General features: G+C 42.6%; 1 protein-coding gene and 1 long non-coding RNA gene across 3 annotated transcripts in view; one reads left to right on the top strand and one right to left on the bottom strand.

The window, feature by feature from the left end:
* The window catches only part of LOC141374051 (uncharacterized), a 92,525-nt gene that overhangs the window by 39,820 nt on the left and 36,743 nt on the right, over positions 1-15,962 (bottom strand). For both annotated transcript variants that reach the window (XR_012380596.1, XR_012380595.1), the window contains exon 2: positions 11,540-11,689. This is a non-coding gene — a long non-coding RNA (uncharacterized lncRNA). The remainder of the gene's footprint in view (positions 1-11,539; positions 11,690-15,962) is intronic.
* The window catches only part of LOC112820180 (collagen alpha-4(VI) chain-like), a 106,871-nt gene that overhangs the window by 89,917 nt on the left and 992 nt on the right, over positions 1-15,962 (top strand). Inside the window, exons 34-37 of the mRNA XM_073900278.1 lie at positions 7,866-7,956; positions 9,279-9,962; positions 11,029-11,125; positions 11,617-11,846. Of these exons, the coding sequence (XP_073756379.1) occupies positions 7,866-7,956; positions 9,279-9,962; positions 11,029-11,125; positions 11,617-11,846 (1,102 nt within the window). The remainder of the gene's footprint in view (positions 1-7,865; positions 7,957-9,278; positions 9,963-11,028; positions 11,126-11,616; positions 11,847-15,962) is intronic.

Genomic DNA, 15,962 nt, shown 5'->3' with positions numbered 1-15,962 from the left:
CTCTCTCTCTCTCTCTCTCTCTTTCTTTCTTTCTTTCTTTTTTTCTTGGGGTATAGAACACATACCCATATAACAAAGTGGGCAAAGTGCTTTAATTTAAAATGTACAGCTGGATGGATTTTTATAAATGTTTAAACCCTTGTGACCAAGACGTCGTTCAAGATCTGGAACCCTTTCAACATCCTATAAGTTTTGCTCATGTTTCCCCAAACCACACACTCCACAGAGTCACTGCTCTTCTGGCTTCTGTTGCAGTCAAATAAGGAGTTTGGCTTGTTTTGAACGTTCATTTCAATAGAATTCTATAGCATATATAGTACTCTTTTGTATCTGGCTTCTTCCACTCAACATGATGTCTGTTCTCCTTGTTTATCTGTGTTGTGTATATGGGTAACTCGTTCTTTTTTACTGCTGTTCTGAACTATGCTAAGTGTGTATATACCACAATTTATTTACCTATTCTCCAGACTTGACTTTTCTAACTGAAACCCATGTAACACATTCTCATGGAATATATGGGATGATCTATCAAAATAAAGAGTGGTTCTCTATTTAAGAGACTCCAGGATGCTTATGAATGTCAGACTGAACCATGTGACATTGCCAATATTCAACTGTGTTGGACCAGCAAAAGTGGAAATGTCATATGGTTCAACCTAATAGCTAATCAATTTAGCTGTGCTAGACTATTTAATTTTCTCTTAAGGAGAAATGGTAGGTGACAGACACTGTTATCACAACTGTGAATATGCTTCTAAGAATCAATAGGTAAAATTATGATAGCTTGCAAACTTTTGGACTACATACCTTGGGTTTTGAGAAACAAAGTTAAAATGCACAGCGTTGAGTTCCTTGTTTGCTGTTACACCCCTCTTGTCCAGTAGGGTGTGTGGACAGAGATGGGCTAGCGAGAGGGCAGCTCTCAATAACTTCCTGAATGGATGCATAAAGGCAGGGTGTAACCAAATAACTGTTAAAATTAGAGATTGTCTTTTCCATCAACAATGAGGTGCCTTTGGAAAAGTCTCTTCATCTTTCTGAGTCTCATTTTGCTCAGCTCTAAAATGGAGAGAGGGTCACAAGTGGATGTTACTGAGCTCCCTTCTTGGTGTAATGATCTATTTTCAAAAAGGCTTCTCGCTAACATTTGGAGAGTGATCCTTGAGGTACAGTTACATTCTTCAAATGCCCATCAGTGCAGCTCTCTGAGAGGATCTTGGGCAGACTGTTGGTATTGATGTAGGGTTAATATTTGGTCAGGATGTCCTTGGCCTCTTAGTTGCTTTGGGTTCCAGGTAAAAGGGTATAATGGTATGTGAAAAGAATTTGCCAGCTTCGGTATACTTGGACCTCAGCTCTGTCACTTCTGTCTGCTCTCCTTTCTGTTTCTTGGACATATTCTTGCCCCAGGATGCTGGAAACCATTTCTGTTTCCTAAATGTAACAATGTAGAAGTGTTACGTTGTTGCTTGCCAGCTCACATATAATGGATGACCTCATTTCTGTTGACCCGGCAAGGAGAGAAACCATAAAAATGACAACTCCCTTCTCAGGGCCTGTCAGAAAAAGCCTCATTTCTTCATAACTGGGCATATTGCAACCCTTAACCTCCCCCCTACTCTGTGTGTTAGCCTTAGGGGGATCCTATTAGGAGAGTAGGAATATCCTATCATTTGTCTTCGGAATTATCTGCCTGAGGAATCTCTTTGACGTTCTATGAGGTTTTTGTCTTTCACCTCTACGTTATTTTATTTCACAGACCAACACCCACATGCTTCTTCTGGAAAAATGATGGTGGTTCAATTTGAAATGATTATATAAACAGATCCCTGAACTTCTCAGTCCATTTAAATGTTTTTGGAGGCTGTGGGGGCATATTGAAAAGATTTTTTTTAAGCCATCCATGAGTCATCTTAGCCCTAAAAAAACCCAAAAAACCAGTTTTGCAGCATTGGACTATTGTGCCTAGATCCAATTGCCTGTGTGTATCTCAGAATATTTGCCCCGTTTTTTAAAGTTAAAAAGCAGAGGATTGCAGGGAAAATGCAATTAGAGTGCCAGGTTTCAAATTTCATTTTTCTTTATGAAAAGTCTAGTACATGTTCCCTTGAAACAGTACCCAGGAAAATAGCTCACATTTATTGACTCAGACACTGTGCTAAGATCTTTCCACTTGTTGATTCATTTAATCCTTATGACAACCCAGTGAGATAACTATTATGGGCCCATTTCTCAGATGATGAAACTGAGACACAGAGAAGTTAAATTACTTGCTCAAGGTCTGAAATTCTCATCAGCAATGAGATTTTGAGTTCAAAACTCAAGAGCAAGAAGAGAGTTTAGAAGTTCTAAATTCTTCCCATGTATTAATTCATTTTATCTTTATAATACTATGAGACAAATCTATGAACTAGCCCTATTTTTAGTTCTGTGTATTAAAAAAGAAGAATCCAAAGCATGGAATGCTGGCTATCACGGAGACAAGAAAAATCAGCTTTAGAGGATAGAAACATTAAGAGGAAGGTAAAAAAAATGGGAGAGGTAATTTTAAATTTTGGTGTGATTTCAGGATTCAGAAAAGTTATGGAAGGACTTTTTTTAAAGAAAGTGTTGGGTTGACTAGAGAGACTCTTTCAGAGGCCATGGATTACCTGCTGCTGAGGCCTTGTGGTTGCTGATTTTCATTAGATTGTTACTGCTCTAAGGCCAGGATCAGCAACCAAGGGAAGGAATTAGGCAATGAGACTTCACACTCTGTTTTTGTCCCATATGTTATCTGGATGTGTTTTCTTGACACCGGGACCTCAACTTATTCACCTATAAAATGGGGATAAACTCACAGATTTGTTGTAAGAGTTCTAAAAGGTAGTGCCTACTGGGACATCGAACTGACACTTTCTATGTGTATACTCAGTGGCGAGCCATTATTATTACCATCTCTTCAAGGACCTGAAGAGTGCCTCTTCACCCAGTAACTATTTATTAAATTAGACAGCTTCTGTTTAGTAAGCACCTATGAAGTTCCAACCACCATGCTACGTGGTTTTCATGCCTTGTCACCTTAACCCATCACTATTCAAAATGTGGTCCTGGGACCAACAGCATGAGCATTACTCAGGTCCATGAAAAATGCCAAATCTCAGACTCTACCACCGATCTAATTAATTAGGCTCTGCATTTTTTAAAAGGATTTTTTTAAAATGTATTTATTTAGAGAGAGAATGTGCTCGAGCAGGGGGAGGGGCAGAGGGAAAGGGAGAGAGAGACTTTCAAGCACACACCATGCTGAGAGTGGGCTGGAGCCTGATGAGGGTACCATCCCAGGCTCTGCATTTTTAACAAGATCCCTAGATGGTTTGCATGAGTGTTAAAGTTTGAAGAGTGTTGGTCTAATCCTCATAACTATCCTGTAAGTTAATAATGATAATCTACATTTCCCAGATGAGGTAAGGGAAGGTCAGAGGTAAAGCAACTTGTTTTAAACTGCGTAGTCCGGGAATTTGCACTCCAATCTGTCAGGTTTCCAAGTCCCACTATGCCACCTGCCACCTCAATCCAATGCCACCCCCTAATGTTAGCTGGGAAGTCCAGGAGGAAGCAGCTGTTTCACGGCAGTCTTGGTGGGATGGGACCATGCCAACTGCAAGGAGTCGGGGCTGGACTCAAGCTCCTGGGGTCCGTCACAGGTTGCACGACTATTCTCTCCATTTGCCTCCTTCCCCACTTTGCCCATTTTCTCTTGTTCCCCAAGTCCTTGCTTCAACTGGAAGCCAGATGGTTTCTAAGTTTCCCTCCTTAGGGTCCAGTTAGCTCTCCCTCTGTCCAAGGCAAATCCTCCTCCCTGGCACTTGCTTTCTTCCCTTCTATTCCCATCCAAGCCAAGAACCTCCCCCAGCTCAGTCCCAGGAATGAACATTGTCCCATGACCTTGGCAGCTTTAGACAGTGGCTGAAACATTGGATTGAACCCCGTGGGTCTCTCCAGCTCAGGGCTCATGGGGACTTCTTTAAAAATTGGGGGCTGGGGTTTGAGGTTTGTCTGAATCCTTTGAAAATATATCTTTCTGTCTATGAAACAAGAGGACGTGAATGCAAATCCATGTGCCATGTCTTCTCCCCTCTATACACTCTTGTCTTTAGTGCATAACTAGTCCCAAAAGACCACAGCTGGACATTCAGGAATGAAGTTGGTTGAGAGAATCGCCAAAGACATTGATTCAAACTGTCATAAAGATTTGTGCCTCAAGCAGATCACTTAGTCTGTGTTTAAGGTACTGTTTTTGAAATTTCCTTCTCTGGTGCTGATGGGAGTTTTCACTAAGACTCAACATGCCAATTTTCTCCTCTCCTCATACTGATCCTCCCACACTGTCTCTCTGCTTGAGCTTTCCCAGGAATTGTCTTGTTTACCTTATCAATGACTAGGACCATGCTGGCAAGTCCAAATTCAAAGTAATTAGAGGTTCATTAATGACGACTAGGTATGGATGAATCTGTACTGAATCATAGTCCCCTATGGACTTTCGTTGTGTTTTTTTTTTTTTAAGATTTTATTTATTTATTTGAGAGAGAGAGAATGAGAGAGAGAGAGCACGAGAGGGAAGAGGGTCAGAGGGAGAAGCAGACTCCCTGCCGAGCAGGGAGCCCGATGCGGGACTCGATCCCGGGACTCCAGGATCATGACCTGAGCCGAAGGCAGTCACTCAACCAACTGAGCCACCCAGGCGCCCTCGTTGTGTTTTTGTATACTTGTTCCCGCAATTTTATTTTTGCAAGAACAGTACAAATTTTAAGCGTGATCACAAAATTATTCTTCCTAAGAAAAGTTTTTTTAAATTTTATTTTATTATGTTATGTTAGTCACCATACATTACAGCATTAGTTTTTGATGTAGTGTTCCATGATTCATTGTTTGTGTATAACACCCAGTGCTCCATGCAATATGTGCCCATCACCGGGCTAACCCATCCCCCCACCCCCCTCCCCTCTAAAACCCTCAGTTTGTTTCTCAGAGTCCATAGTCTCTCATGGTTCCCTAAGAAAAGTTTTTAAAAAGATGTAAGTTTTGTAACTATTCCAATTCAGTTGAATTTGGTAATTTCCCAATAAGCAGACAACAGATGGAAGAGTTACATCCTCTGAGTTGCTTGGAGTAGAAAAGGTAAACAGTGTCCTGAACATGAGGCCAATACAGAAGATTAGAACTGAGGACCAGGCGGTGTTGAAACAGGAAGAAAACTTATGGCATCCGTTCAGACCCTCAACTCTATTGCTGAGGAATCTGAGGCACCGGAGCCTTGTCCAAGGTCACGCAGGCAACCATGGCAGATCAAGGACTAGGACCTAGGATCCTGACACCAAATCTGTTACTGCTGCATTGGACTCTTCCCACGGACCAAACTTGAGGGGATGTTTGAATTTCTTTGAGGTCTTTCATACTACCTTAAAAATTCACACGAGCTGCATTTTATAGCACACTTCACCTAGGTTTCCTGTGATTTAAAAATAATGTACACGAACTTAGTGGTTCCCCACAACTCTTGGAATAAAGTGGATGCTCCGAGGGTTACCTCGGTCTTCCCATAGCTTCTGGAACACTGTCATGGATCCTGATTTCCGCAGCTTTTCAAGTTGCCTCAGGTGATTTCCAGTAAAGCTATTAATGTGCCTCTACTCTTCTCTCTAATCCCTGGTGATTAATTAGGTCCATTTGGCTTGGTCCGTACTCAGATCTGATGACCATGTGGAATAGATCTGAATGTTGAATTTTGACAACTCTGCCATTTTTCTTCAGGTCAGTCTTCTCCGTCTGGCAGGGGGCTCCAGGGTTTCAGATGTGCTGTGTAGCTGCACACTGGAGGTGGGCTTTCTCTCTTCTCTGGGGAGCGGGAACACTAAGGAGAATTCTATAGACAACCACTATCCACCCCTGGGCCTTTGTACATGCTGTTCCTCCACACTGTAATTCTTTCACCTGCTTCTTTGCTAAGTAAGTATCCTACTTATTCTTCCCAAAGTGCCAGATGTCCCTATCTTCATCAGGCTCCCTCTATTCCCGTTGCTTCAAATGAACCTCCTCTTTCTGTGTCCCTAAAACATATTATTGGACCTCTTTCTTTTTTGAAAGTTGTTTCTTATTCCTGCTAGGTTTTAAGCTCTTTGAAGATGTGACTGTCATTTTTGTATCTCTGCAGGGCTTGTTAAGACTTCTATTTAGTAGCTGTTTAATCAGTCTTGGTTGATTTGAATTGAGTCAGGAAAAAGCATAACCAGGTGAGGAACAAGAGAGGATTCATTTTGCCTTTCTTTTCAAGAGTCTTGGGAAAGTACCCATGTTGTTTTTGTATTACATTAGCATGAATGAAAGTTCAGCTCTTTATATTTCTTTCTCCGCATGGGTTTTTCTTTCATGTAAGCTCACTCTGAGAGCTAAAGTTGAGGATATGCTGCAGTCCCAAGCAGAAAGACTGAAGAGCTCTGTCAGGAGGACATGTTACAGAAAATACTTTTCCAAAGTAACCTTTGCCTATCTTCTCTCCCTGAGGGCTAGCATGACAGCTTCATGTCCCTAGCACTTTGATTCTAGAGGAGGGTCCAGAGCCTACTTTGTCCTGGCCACAGGGATGAAGGGGGAGGAGCGGCGGGGCCTATCCTTCATGTTTTGACAGAGAGCAGACAATGTGATGGACAGGACTAATCTTAGATATCCACCTCATATCTGGCGAGAAATAGTCTGACAGCATTCTGAATTTCATCATGAGGTGGAAGTCCTGTAAATAATCTCCATTTGCCAGGGAAGGTTAACTGTGGAACCATTCATGTCCAAGTCTCAATGGCTTAATCTAATAAAGTATTCTTTCTGCCATCTGTCACAAGTGAATGTGGGTCCTTGGATATGGGTGTGGAGGGGAGGAATGTTTTGCTCTGTGCAGCCATTTCAGGACCTGGGTTCCTATCAATGGCCCCATCATACAGAAGGGCCTCTAAACCTTTTTCTGAGTCCTCTACATTTGGCTGGCAGATGTGCACACACAGAGTATCATACATGTGCTAGAAATGGCGTCCATCCACCCACATGGCATTGGCTAGACCCTACTTGTGGTCCCAATTAACTACAAGGGATGGTGGGAAATGTTGTCTGGTTGTGGCCCTAGGAAGAAGAGGGAATGGGTTTATTGATTAACTAGTTGTCACATGAACTTGTTGGATTTATTGTTGTTATTATTAATAGTTTGCTTTTAAGCTTTGATATCAGTTATTACATTAATCATAATTGGAAAGGTTGAAGGAAGGAGATAAATAGATTTGCCATCCCTACAAAGCGTTCCCTGAGTCTTCCTCACTCTTGCCTTCTGACTCTGGTATGTACCAGCCCTGAACACCAGGAATATGCTAGCGAGGCCTCCCCTATGGTATCTACCTCATTCCATTCTAATGGTGTATGACCTGTGTGACCACCTCCTTGAAGGGTCTGCCTGTTCATATTTATAACTCCCACCACACTGCATCTTTCATACTGTGGACAATCACTGAACATTTATGGAAATTATAAATGATTGAATCTTCAACTTCCTGACCTTCATTCTAACACAACACAGCACTGGCTGAGTTTTACACACATTGGGAGTCTGAGACCCATGTGTCCCCACAGCAACAATAATCTAACATCCAGGTTAGAACTAGAGAACTAAATGACAATAAATAACTGTAATAGGTAATACCAAATTATTTATCGGTATATAATTACATATATTTTCTAAAACTATCACATGAATGTCTTTCTCATCTGAATTGGAAAAAGCATGAAAAACATGACTTGAAATTTAATTCCGCTACTGATAAACTTTGCGTATGTGTTTGGATTAGACGGATGGAGCCAACAGATTTCACCTGTTTGTCTGGGAGACGGAGAGTCAGCAGGACGTGGAGCACATGGTCCACTGCATTCTCTGCTATGGTAAGCCCAGACAGCGTTTCTGATCGGACTGATGTCTTTACAACAGGATGAATTCACCGGTGGCCACAGGCCAGATCTGCTCTGCAGATGTGTATTTACTTGAATATGTGCAGAGTCTTGGAGTCTGGAAATTCTTACGAAGTCCGGATTTCCAGTTTTTCTTAGGAATCGGCTTGAGAATCACAGACACTGTATTCCTTTGTGGCCACAGTCAGCCCAAACTGAGTTGTGCCTGACCTTTTGTGATGGGGCAAGTGTCTTTGAGTGCCCCATAGTCCCTTCCATCCCTATTGTCTTATCCCTGGTCTGCTCTGCTCATTTACCTGTCCTGCCAGTCTCCTGTAGATGGCTGGGCTTGTGTTCCTTACGTAGCGGCCGCTTAGTGTGCAAGGCAGACCCCTGAACTAAGAGTCTAGAATCCTGGGTTCTTAGCCTGGAACTGCCATTAACCACCAGTGGGATATTGGCAAGTCATTCAATGTCTCTGTGTCTCTGGCTTCCATCACTATACCTGCACTCATATTAATCTGTGCCAGAGAGAACTTTGTGCTGAAGCCCATGCATGCCCAAGTGTGTAGAGCTCTCATCCACACCAATGGCACCCGGGGCCAGGGTGAGTCCTTTAGGTGAAATTGAAAGGGGATTTAATCATTCCCTCTACTGGATCCACACTTAGACTTAACACTGCCATGATAGATTTGGCCCCGAGAACTTGGTCAAGTCAAATACAGTGACAGCCATCTGTAGAGTATGTTACAGTTGATGAGCTGCTTTCATACCCATCAAATCATTTGACACATGGTCTCTCTGGGTTTTGGTCCCTTCTGTAGAAGCATAAACCTAGCTGGTATTTATTGAGCTTGGGCTCTTACTACACACTGGGCATTGTTCTGAGCACTCACATATATTGAACTTATTTTTTATTTAAACCTCACAAACAACCTCATAAGGTACGTACTGTTATTATTATCATTATCTCCATCTGACAGATGGGGAAACAGGCATGGGGAAGGCTGAATAATTTGCCCAAGGTCACACACCCAATAAGAGAGTCAGGACTGAACCGGGCAGGTGTCTGTGAACCTAGAGATTAGAAAGCCGTGGCCTAGTGGTTAAAAACATTAAACGTAGGATTAGATTGTCTGAATTCATTCTTCTGAAAAATGGGCACGATTACTTACATTGCCCATGAGCTTACCTTGTTAACACAATGCAGGTAGCGCTCAGCAGCATCTATTCTTACTGAGAGTCTGGAAATGTGTTTGCATGGAAAGGAAAGTGATGTGTGGTAACCCCAACCTCTCCTGGCACTTCCTCCCCAGACAAGTGCAGACCAGACCCAGAGTGTGAGCGGAGCGTGCCAGGACCCCTGGCAGGGGACATGGACGTGGCATTTGTGGTGGACAGCTCCTATGGCGTTGGTGCTGATGTGTACCGCACTGCCCTGAGTCTAGTGGATGCCATGCTCGACGACCTGAAGGTGGCTTCGCAGCCTAGCGTGTCCCTCCATGGGGCGCGTGCTGCCCTGGTGATATACACAACTCCAGGCTTCTGGCCCGGTGCAGGGCGCCCCCCTGTGCTGGAGGGCTTCCACCTGACCTCCTACAGCCAAAAGATACAGATGAGGAGGTATCTCCGTGAGGCTTCTGGCCTCCCTCTGCAGGGAGCTCCCGCCCTGGGACATGCCCTGGAGTGGACTTTGGAGAAGGTGCTCCTGGCAGCCCCTCTGCCCAGGCAGGTGCGGGTCCTCTTCGCCATTGTGGCCAGTGAGACCAGCAGCTGGGACCAGGAGAAGCTAAGGACTCTGTCCCTGGAGGCCAAGTGCAAGGGCATCACTCTGTTTGTGCTGGCCTTGGGCCCAGGTGTGGGTACCCATGAGCTGGCTGAGCTGGAGGGTGTGGCCAGCCTCCCCACTGAGCAGCACCTGCTACGTCTGGAGGGAATCTCAGGTCAGGAAGTAGCCTATGCCCAGGGATTCACGAGGGCCTTCCTGAACCTTCTAAAAAGTAAGCACCGGGGATGCCCTGGGTGAGGTGGGGAGAGGAACTTAACTAGAGCCTGGTATTTGGGCGAGTAGGTACCCACTACACCTTCACCCTTGCTGCGTGTGTCCTCTGGGGAGTCTCCAGAAAGCACCTTCACCCCATTTGCTAAAAACCATGAGCTATCATTGCCCTGACACTATGCCAAACCTAGTGCTGGTTTCTTATCTGGAACCTCTCGTTTGGTGGCTGGGAGGCCTCAGGTTTCTTCTACTTAACCTCTTGATTTTGTCCTTTACCAAAATGAGAATTACAGTCTCTTCCTTATTTGTGAAGCCTACATTCACATATGCGTGTGGACGGACTTTGAAAGCACCAGTGTTGTACAAATATAAGGAATAGTTATTGTTATTACTATATCCAGGAATATGGATTACAGAATCCAGTGGCATATAACAGTGCTTCTTAAATTTTAATGTGCACATGTACCTTTCAGGGATCTTGTTAAAATTTGCATTCTGATTCCTTATCTTTGTAGGAGGTGGAGGAGAGCATTCTAATAGATGGCTGGTGGCTTAGTGACTCTGAGACAGAAGCAGGCTGGAGGAATCACTTTTCCAGTCTGTTTCAATTTCATTTTACTTGACTTCCAAATATTTTATTATGTTGGGTTTAATTTTTTTTGTTTTGGTGTACTCTTTTATGTTCTGATTTTATTTTATATAATTTATGTGATAGGATGACTTTCATGTTTTTATTTTGTTTGGTTTTTATTTTATTTTCTTTGCTTTTATTTTGGTGTTTGTTTTATGCCTTATTTGGATTTATATTTTTTTCATTTTATGTCAGTGGGTTTTTTTGGTCTTTATGTTTTGTTTGAGTTTATTTTTATTTTTTTGTTTTTTTATTTTGTTTTGTTGTGTATTTGATTTTATTTTATGCTTTGACTTTTTGTCTTTTAAATTTTATGTCTTAATGGATAATATTTTGTTTTTATGCTTTATTTTACTGTTATGTTTATTTTATTTTTAAGTTTTACATTACTTTATGCGTGATTTGACTTGATTTAATTTTTTAATTCTATTTTTAGGTGGAATAAACCAGTATCCATCCCCCGAGCTCATTGGAAAATGTGGGGGCCCGAACCGAGGGGACACTCTGCTGCAACCATTTAGGCCTGTCAGGAGGTAGGCTGAAGGCAGAGCTGAGGTTGTCCCTCAGCTCTGTCCCCTGTAGAAGACTCTCTCCCTAAAGAAAGGTCGCAGGTGATGCCCAGTCCTTGACCTGACCCAAACCACTGGGGCTAGGATGCTCCTCTGTTTGACAACTCTGATATGGGTTTTTTTTTTTTAATGTTAAGAGTAATATAGGGCCAATATAACAAATTTAAAGGGCACATCAGTATATAAAAGCAAAGAAATAACAATTTCTCATTCTACTACATCCTCCCAGCCTTTAATCCCATGTCCCAGAGGCAAAATTAATAACGCCAACCATATTATTCTGATGTGTGTGCAAACATCTCTGTTAACCTAAGAAACTAGCCAATTCGACACCAAAGTCATCAGGAAATGCACAAACCTGAAGTTTCTTGAGCCCACCTGTATCAGTTGGGGACTGAACCTCCCAGTGTTTGTGGTTCAGTTTTGCAATTTGAGATGGAATTGTTTCTACACAGGTTGCCCAAGCACCAATTTGGCCGATCTGGCTTTGCAGGTGATCTGGAAGCACTTGAAGGGACAGATGTTTTGCTAGAGGAGAATAGAAAAGCCACAGTGAAATCTGTAACTTGGCAAGAAGCACTTGAAAATTATGAAAAGAATGGACATGGTGCTGAAGGAAAGGGACAAGAAAGGCCTGCAAGACGAAAACAAACTGGAAAAGAAGGAAATTCAGGCACTGCCTATGGTAAAAACCAAACTATTTCTTGCTCCTTAGGTTGTCTTCACTTAAAAAAAAAAAAATCCCTGGGATGCCTGGGTGGCTCAGTTGGTTAAGCGACTGCCTTCGGCTCAGGTCATGATCCTGGAGTCCCGGGATCGAGTCCCGCATTGGGCTCCCTGCGCAGCGGGGAGTCTGCTTCTCCCTCTGACCCTCTCCCCTCTCATGTGCTTTCTCTCGCTCAAAATAAATAAATAAAATCTTTTAAAAAAATCCCTGTGCACTGTGTTAACATGCAAATTTTGGCTTTTTAGTCACTTTCAAATGCACAAATTCATGTACGTAACTAAAGACATTAATTTAAGAAAACATACAAAGGCTGACTTAGGTCTGACTATAAAACTAGAACTGAACAGCAGTTATTTCAGGGAATATTATTATGGAGACAAACCCTGTGAAGGGTTTACTTCATTGCCCAGAAGCGATGATCTATTGCAGAAGTGGCGAACAGAACATACTCCTGACCTTGAAGGAAAGTAGAAGGTTCCTTCATCCCTGTGTGAGTGGCTACATATAAACTGACCAAGTTTAAGGAACATTTTGGATCCATCTAAAACAAGCGTAGCATCGATTTTGATTATGGCAGGTGGTAATGCAAATGCCATGTTACCTCTTACATGGAATGAGCATTTCATGGAGTATTTCTTTAGAAGAGGCTTATGCAAGTGAGGGGTGCAGAAGCTTAGGCTTCATTAATTTCAGAGCAAACCCGCCATGCTTTTCTCCAGGGCCTGTGGTCAGTCCCCTCAGTGCTCTGCACACACACTGGAGCCAGCTTTCCTGCCAGGACTTTGGCTCTCCCCACTGGACTGATGACTCCAAATCCATATCTTCTACCTTCACTCTGTTGAGCTGCAGACCAATGTATTCACCTACCCTCCAGATTGCGCGATGGCACATGCCCTCCGTCATCTCAAACAAACTCAGTTACATGAGCTCCACTCATCTTTACCATTCAAACCTTCTCCTTTATTCCTTTACTGGAATGCACCACCATCGGCCCAAGAATGGAGGGGCAAAACCCAAACATCACGCTGGTCATTCTCCTCTCCTCACCTCCCCTCTCCAGCTGGTGACCAGATCTTGGTGTGACTTCCTTCTCAGCATCCCTCAGGCCCATCCCCTTTCCCATACCTTTTTTCCAACACTTTGGCTTTCACTTCAAGGGTAACTGCGGAGCTCTCTGTTTGATCGCATCTCTTCCAATTTGTCCCATTTCCAATTCCTGTCTGAGCACCAAATTATTTTTTTCTAGCTTGTCTGCGCATGTGGCCATGTCATTTCTCTCCTTCTATAGTTCCCCATCGTTTAGAAGATAGTGCCTGCGTAAGGCACACAGGCCTCTGCAATCAGACCCCAGCTGTGGTCTTCTGGGGCCTCACTGACCGCCACTCTCTTGCAGATGCCTTTTGCACTATTTGCCCCTTATGCCCCGTTATTTATTTCCTGTCGCCATGAAGGTGCTCACCCTTACCTGCCTGTCTGTCTCCTCTCCATGGTATCCACCTGGACTACCTCTACTCACCTTTCACTATTCAAGTTTCACCTCTACTTAGAGTCCATTCTGGCCAGAGGGAGTGTTAAATTTTCCTGGCCTCCTTTGGGCCCCTCTATCTTCAGCCACATTCTGCCCTAACACTGGCAATCTTTTACTGTACTTGTGATGAATTAAGTGAGTGTCCTTACTTTTCACAGAACCAGGCTGATCTTGGTATATTTTCAAATCCAGTGTTCTCTCCAAAGCACACAGATCTATTTTTTTGTTTTTGTTTTTGTTTTTCCTCCAGGACTATACTATAGGACATATATGCCAGGAGACAGACCCATTCCTATCCAACACTCATCTTTCCTCCTTTTCTTTCCTTTATTCCTGGATTTCATGGACCTGTTTGAGTAACACTGCTGTAGGATCTTTCTAAGAGGGCAAAAGTTAATATTCATAGTAAAAATGATGGAAATGTGAAATTGAAGGTAGCAATAATTGCTTGGGTGAACATTTATTGGCCCCCAATGCCAGATCCTACTGATAAAATAAAACTGAAGACTCAGAGGCTCCCTGAGTGTTAGGTTATAAAGAATACCTCAGAGATAAAGCATCAGGATTTACTCACCTATAGTTGCACAGACCACTCACTAGCCACATTGGCTATTTAAATAATTTTTAAAAATTTTATTTTATTGTGTTAGTCACCATACATCATTAGTTTTTGATGTAGTGATCCATGCTTCATTGTTTTCGTATAACACCCAGTGCTCCATGCAGTAGGTGCCCTCCTTAATACCCATCACCAGGCTAACCCACCCCCCCACTACCCTCCTCCCCTCTAGAACCCTCAGTTTGTTTCTCAGAGTCCATCGTCTCTCATGGTTCATCTCTCCCTCCGATTCCCCCCTTTCATTTTTCCCTTCCTTCTCCTAGTGTCCTCCATACTATTCCTTATGTTCCACAAATAAGTGAAACCATATGATAATTGACTTTCCCTGCTTGACTTATTTCACTTAGCATTAATCTCCTCCAGTCCCATCCATGTTGATGTAAAAGTTGGGTATTCATCCTTTCTGATGGCTGAGTAATATTCCATTGTATATATGGACCACATCTTCTTTATCCATTCGTCTGTTGAAGGGCATCTCGGCTCTTTCCGCAGTTTGGCTATTGTGAACATTGCTGCTATAAACATTGGGGTGCATCTGCCCCTTTGAATCACTTTGTTTGTATCCTTTGGCTAAATACCTAGTAGTGCAAATGCTGGCTCATAGGGTAGCTCTATTTTTAACTTTTTGAGGAACCTCCATACTGTTTTCCAGAGTGGTTACACCAGCTTGCATTCCCACCAACAGTGCAAGAGGGTTCCTCTTTTTCCACATCCTTGCCAACACCTGTTGTTTCCGGTTTTGCTAATTTTAGCCACTCTGACTAGTGTGAAGTGATATCTTATTGTAGTTTTGATTTGCATTTCCCTGATGATGAGTGATGTTGAGCATCTTTTCATGTGTCTGTTGGTCATCTGTATGTCTTCTTTGGAGAAATGTCTATTCATGTCTTCTGTCCATTTCTTAACTGGACTATTTATTTTTGGGGTGTTGAGTTTGATAAGTTCTTTGTAGGTTTTGGATACTAACCATTTATTGGATATGTCATTTGCAAACAAATATCTTCTCCCATTCTGTAGGTTGCCATTTAGTTTCGTTGATTGTTTCCTTTGCTGGGCAGAAGGTTTTTTTTATTTTGATGAAGTCCCAATAATTTATTTCTGCTTTGTGAATGATCTATTTAAACAAGTCCTTGGCTGTCCGTTTAAATTAATTTGTAATGGTAGAGGGTGCCAGCTGATTGCTGAGCCCCAAATCTATTTATTGAATCTACAGAATATAGCCAAAAGTTCACCTTTGGAGTACTTTCCTACTGACTCTGACAAGTTTTTGAGAAGCATTTGCTTTGGTTTCTTCTCCTGGACAATTTCCATGACCAACTGTTTACTTCCCTAAGGGTGTATCTCATTCCCTTGGGCCCAGCACATCTGGCCACTCCTTCAAGAAAACTGGTCTGTGCTGATTATACCAATGGGAGCTGTCTTCCAAGGAACAGACAATGAATTTTAACCTCTCACTTTTTGAAGACATTATCATCTTTATTTGGTCATGCTTAGAAGGCCCAGGGGAAAACTATCTGGAGGATGCCATTATTCTATGCTGCATGGCTGCCGACCTAAGACAAGCATATTTTTCTGTGACATCAAGTGTACCCAAGGAAATCTGTTCTCCCTGGAAGGCAGAAGTTACATACATGGGGAAATTAACATCTGATTTAAAATTCAGGGCATCTCAGATCTTGCTCTGTCAGAACTTGTTAATTATAAATGCTATTTTTCATTTTTTAGGAGCATCATGTTTTTCTTATAATAGATAAATCTTAACTTCTTGGGCAAGTGTCAGGGTATAGTACCTATTAAATAAGCTGGATATTTTGCTAGGGTGCTAGAAGGCTGGATGGGTTTGGGATTAAGCAAGAGATTGATATGGTTTGAAAAAAGAGGGAAATGGGCATAATAGGCGAGTGAGGAGTTCTTGGTATCAGGAAGC

Source organism: Callorhinus ursinus, unplaced genomic scaffold (assembly GCF_003265705.2).
Source record: "Callorhinus ursinus isolate GAN/ISIS: 27379988/994484 unplaced genomic scaffold, GSC_fseal_2.0 scaffold1, whole genome shotgun sequence".
NCBI classification, from domain to species: domain Eukaryota; kingdom Metazoa; phylum Chordata; class Mammalia; order Carnivora; family Otariidae; genus Callorhinus; species Callorhinus ursinus.
This window is presented reverse-complemented; position numbering and strand designations above follow the sequence as displayed.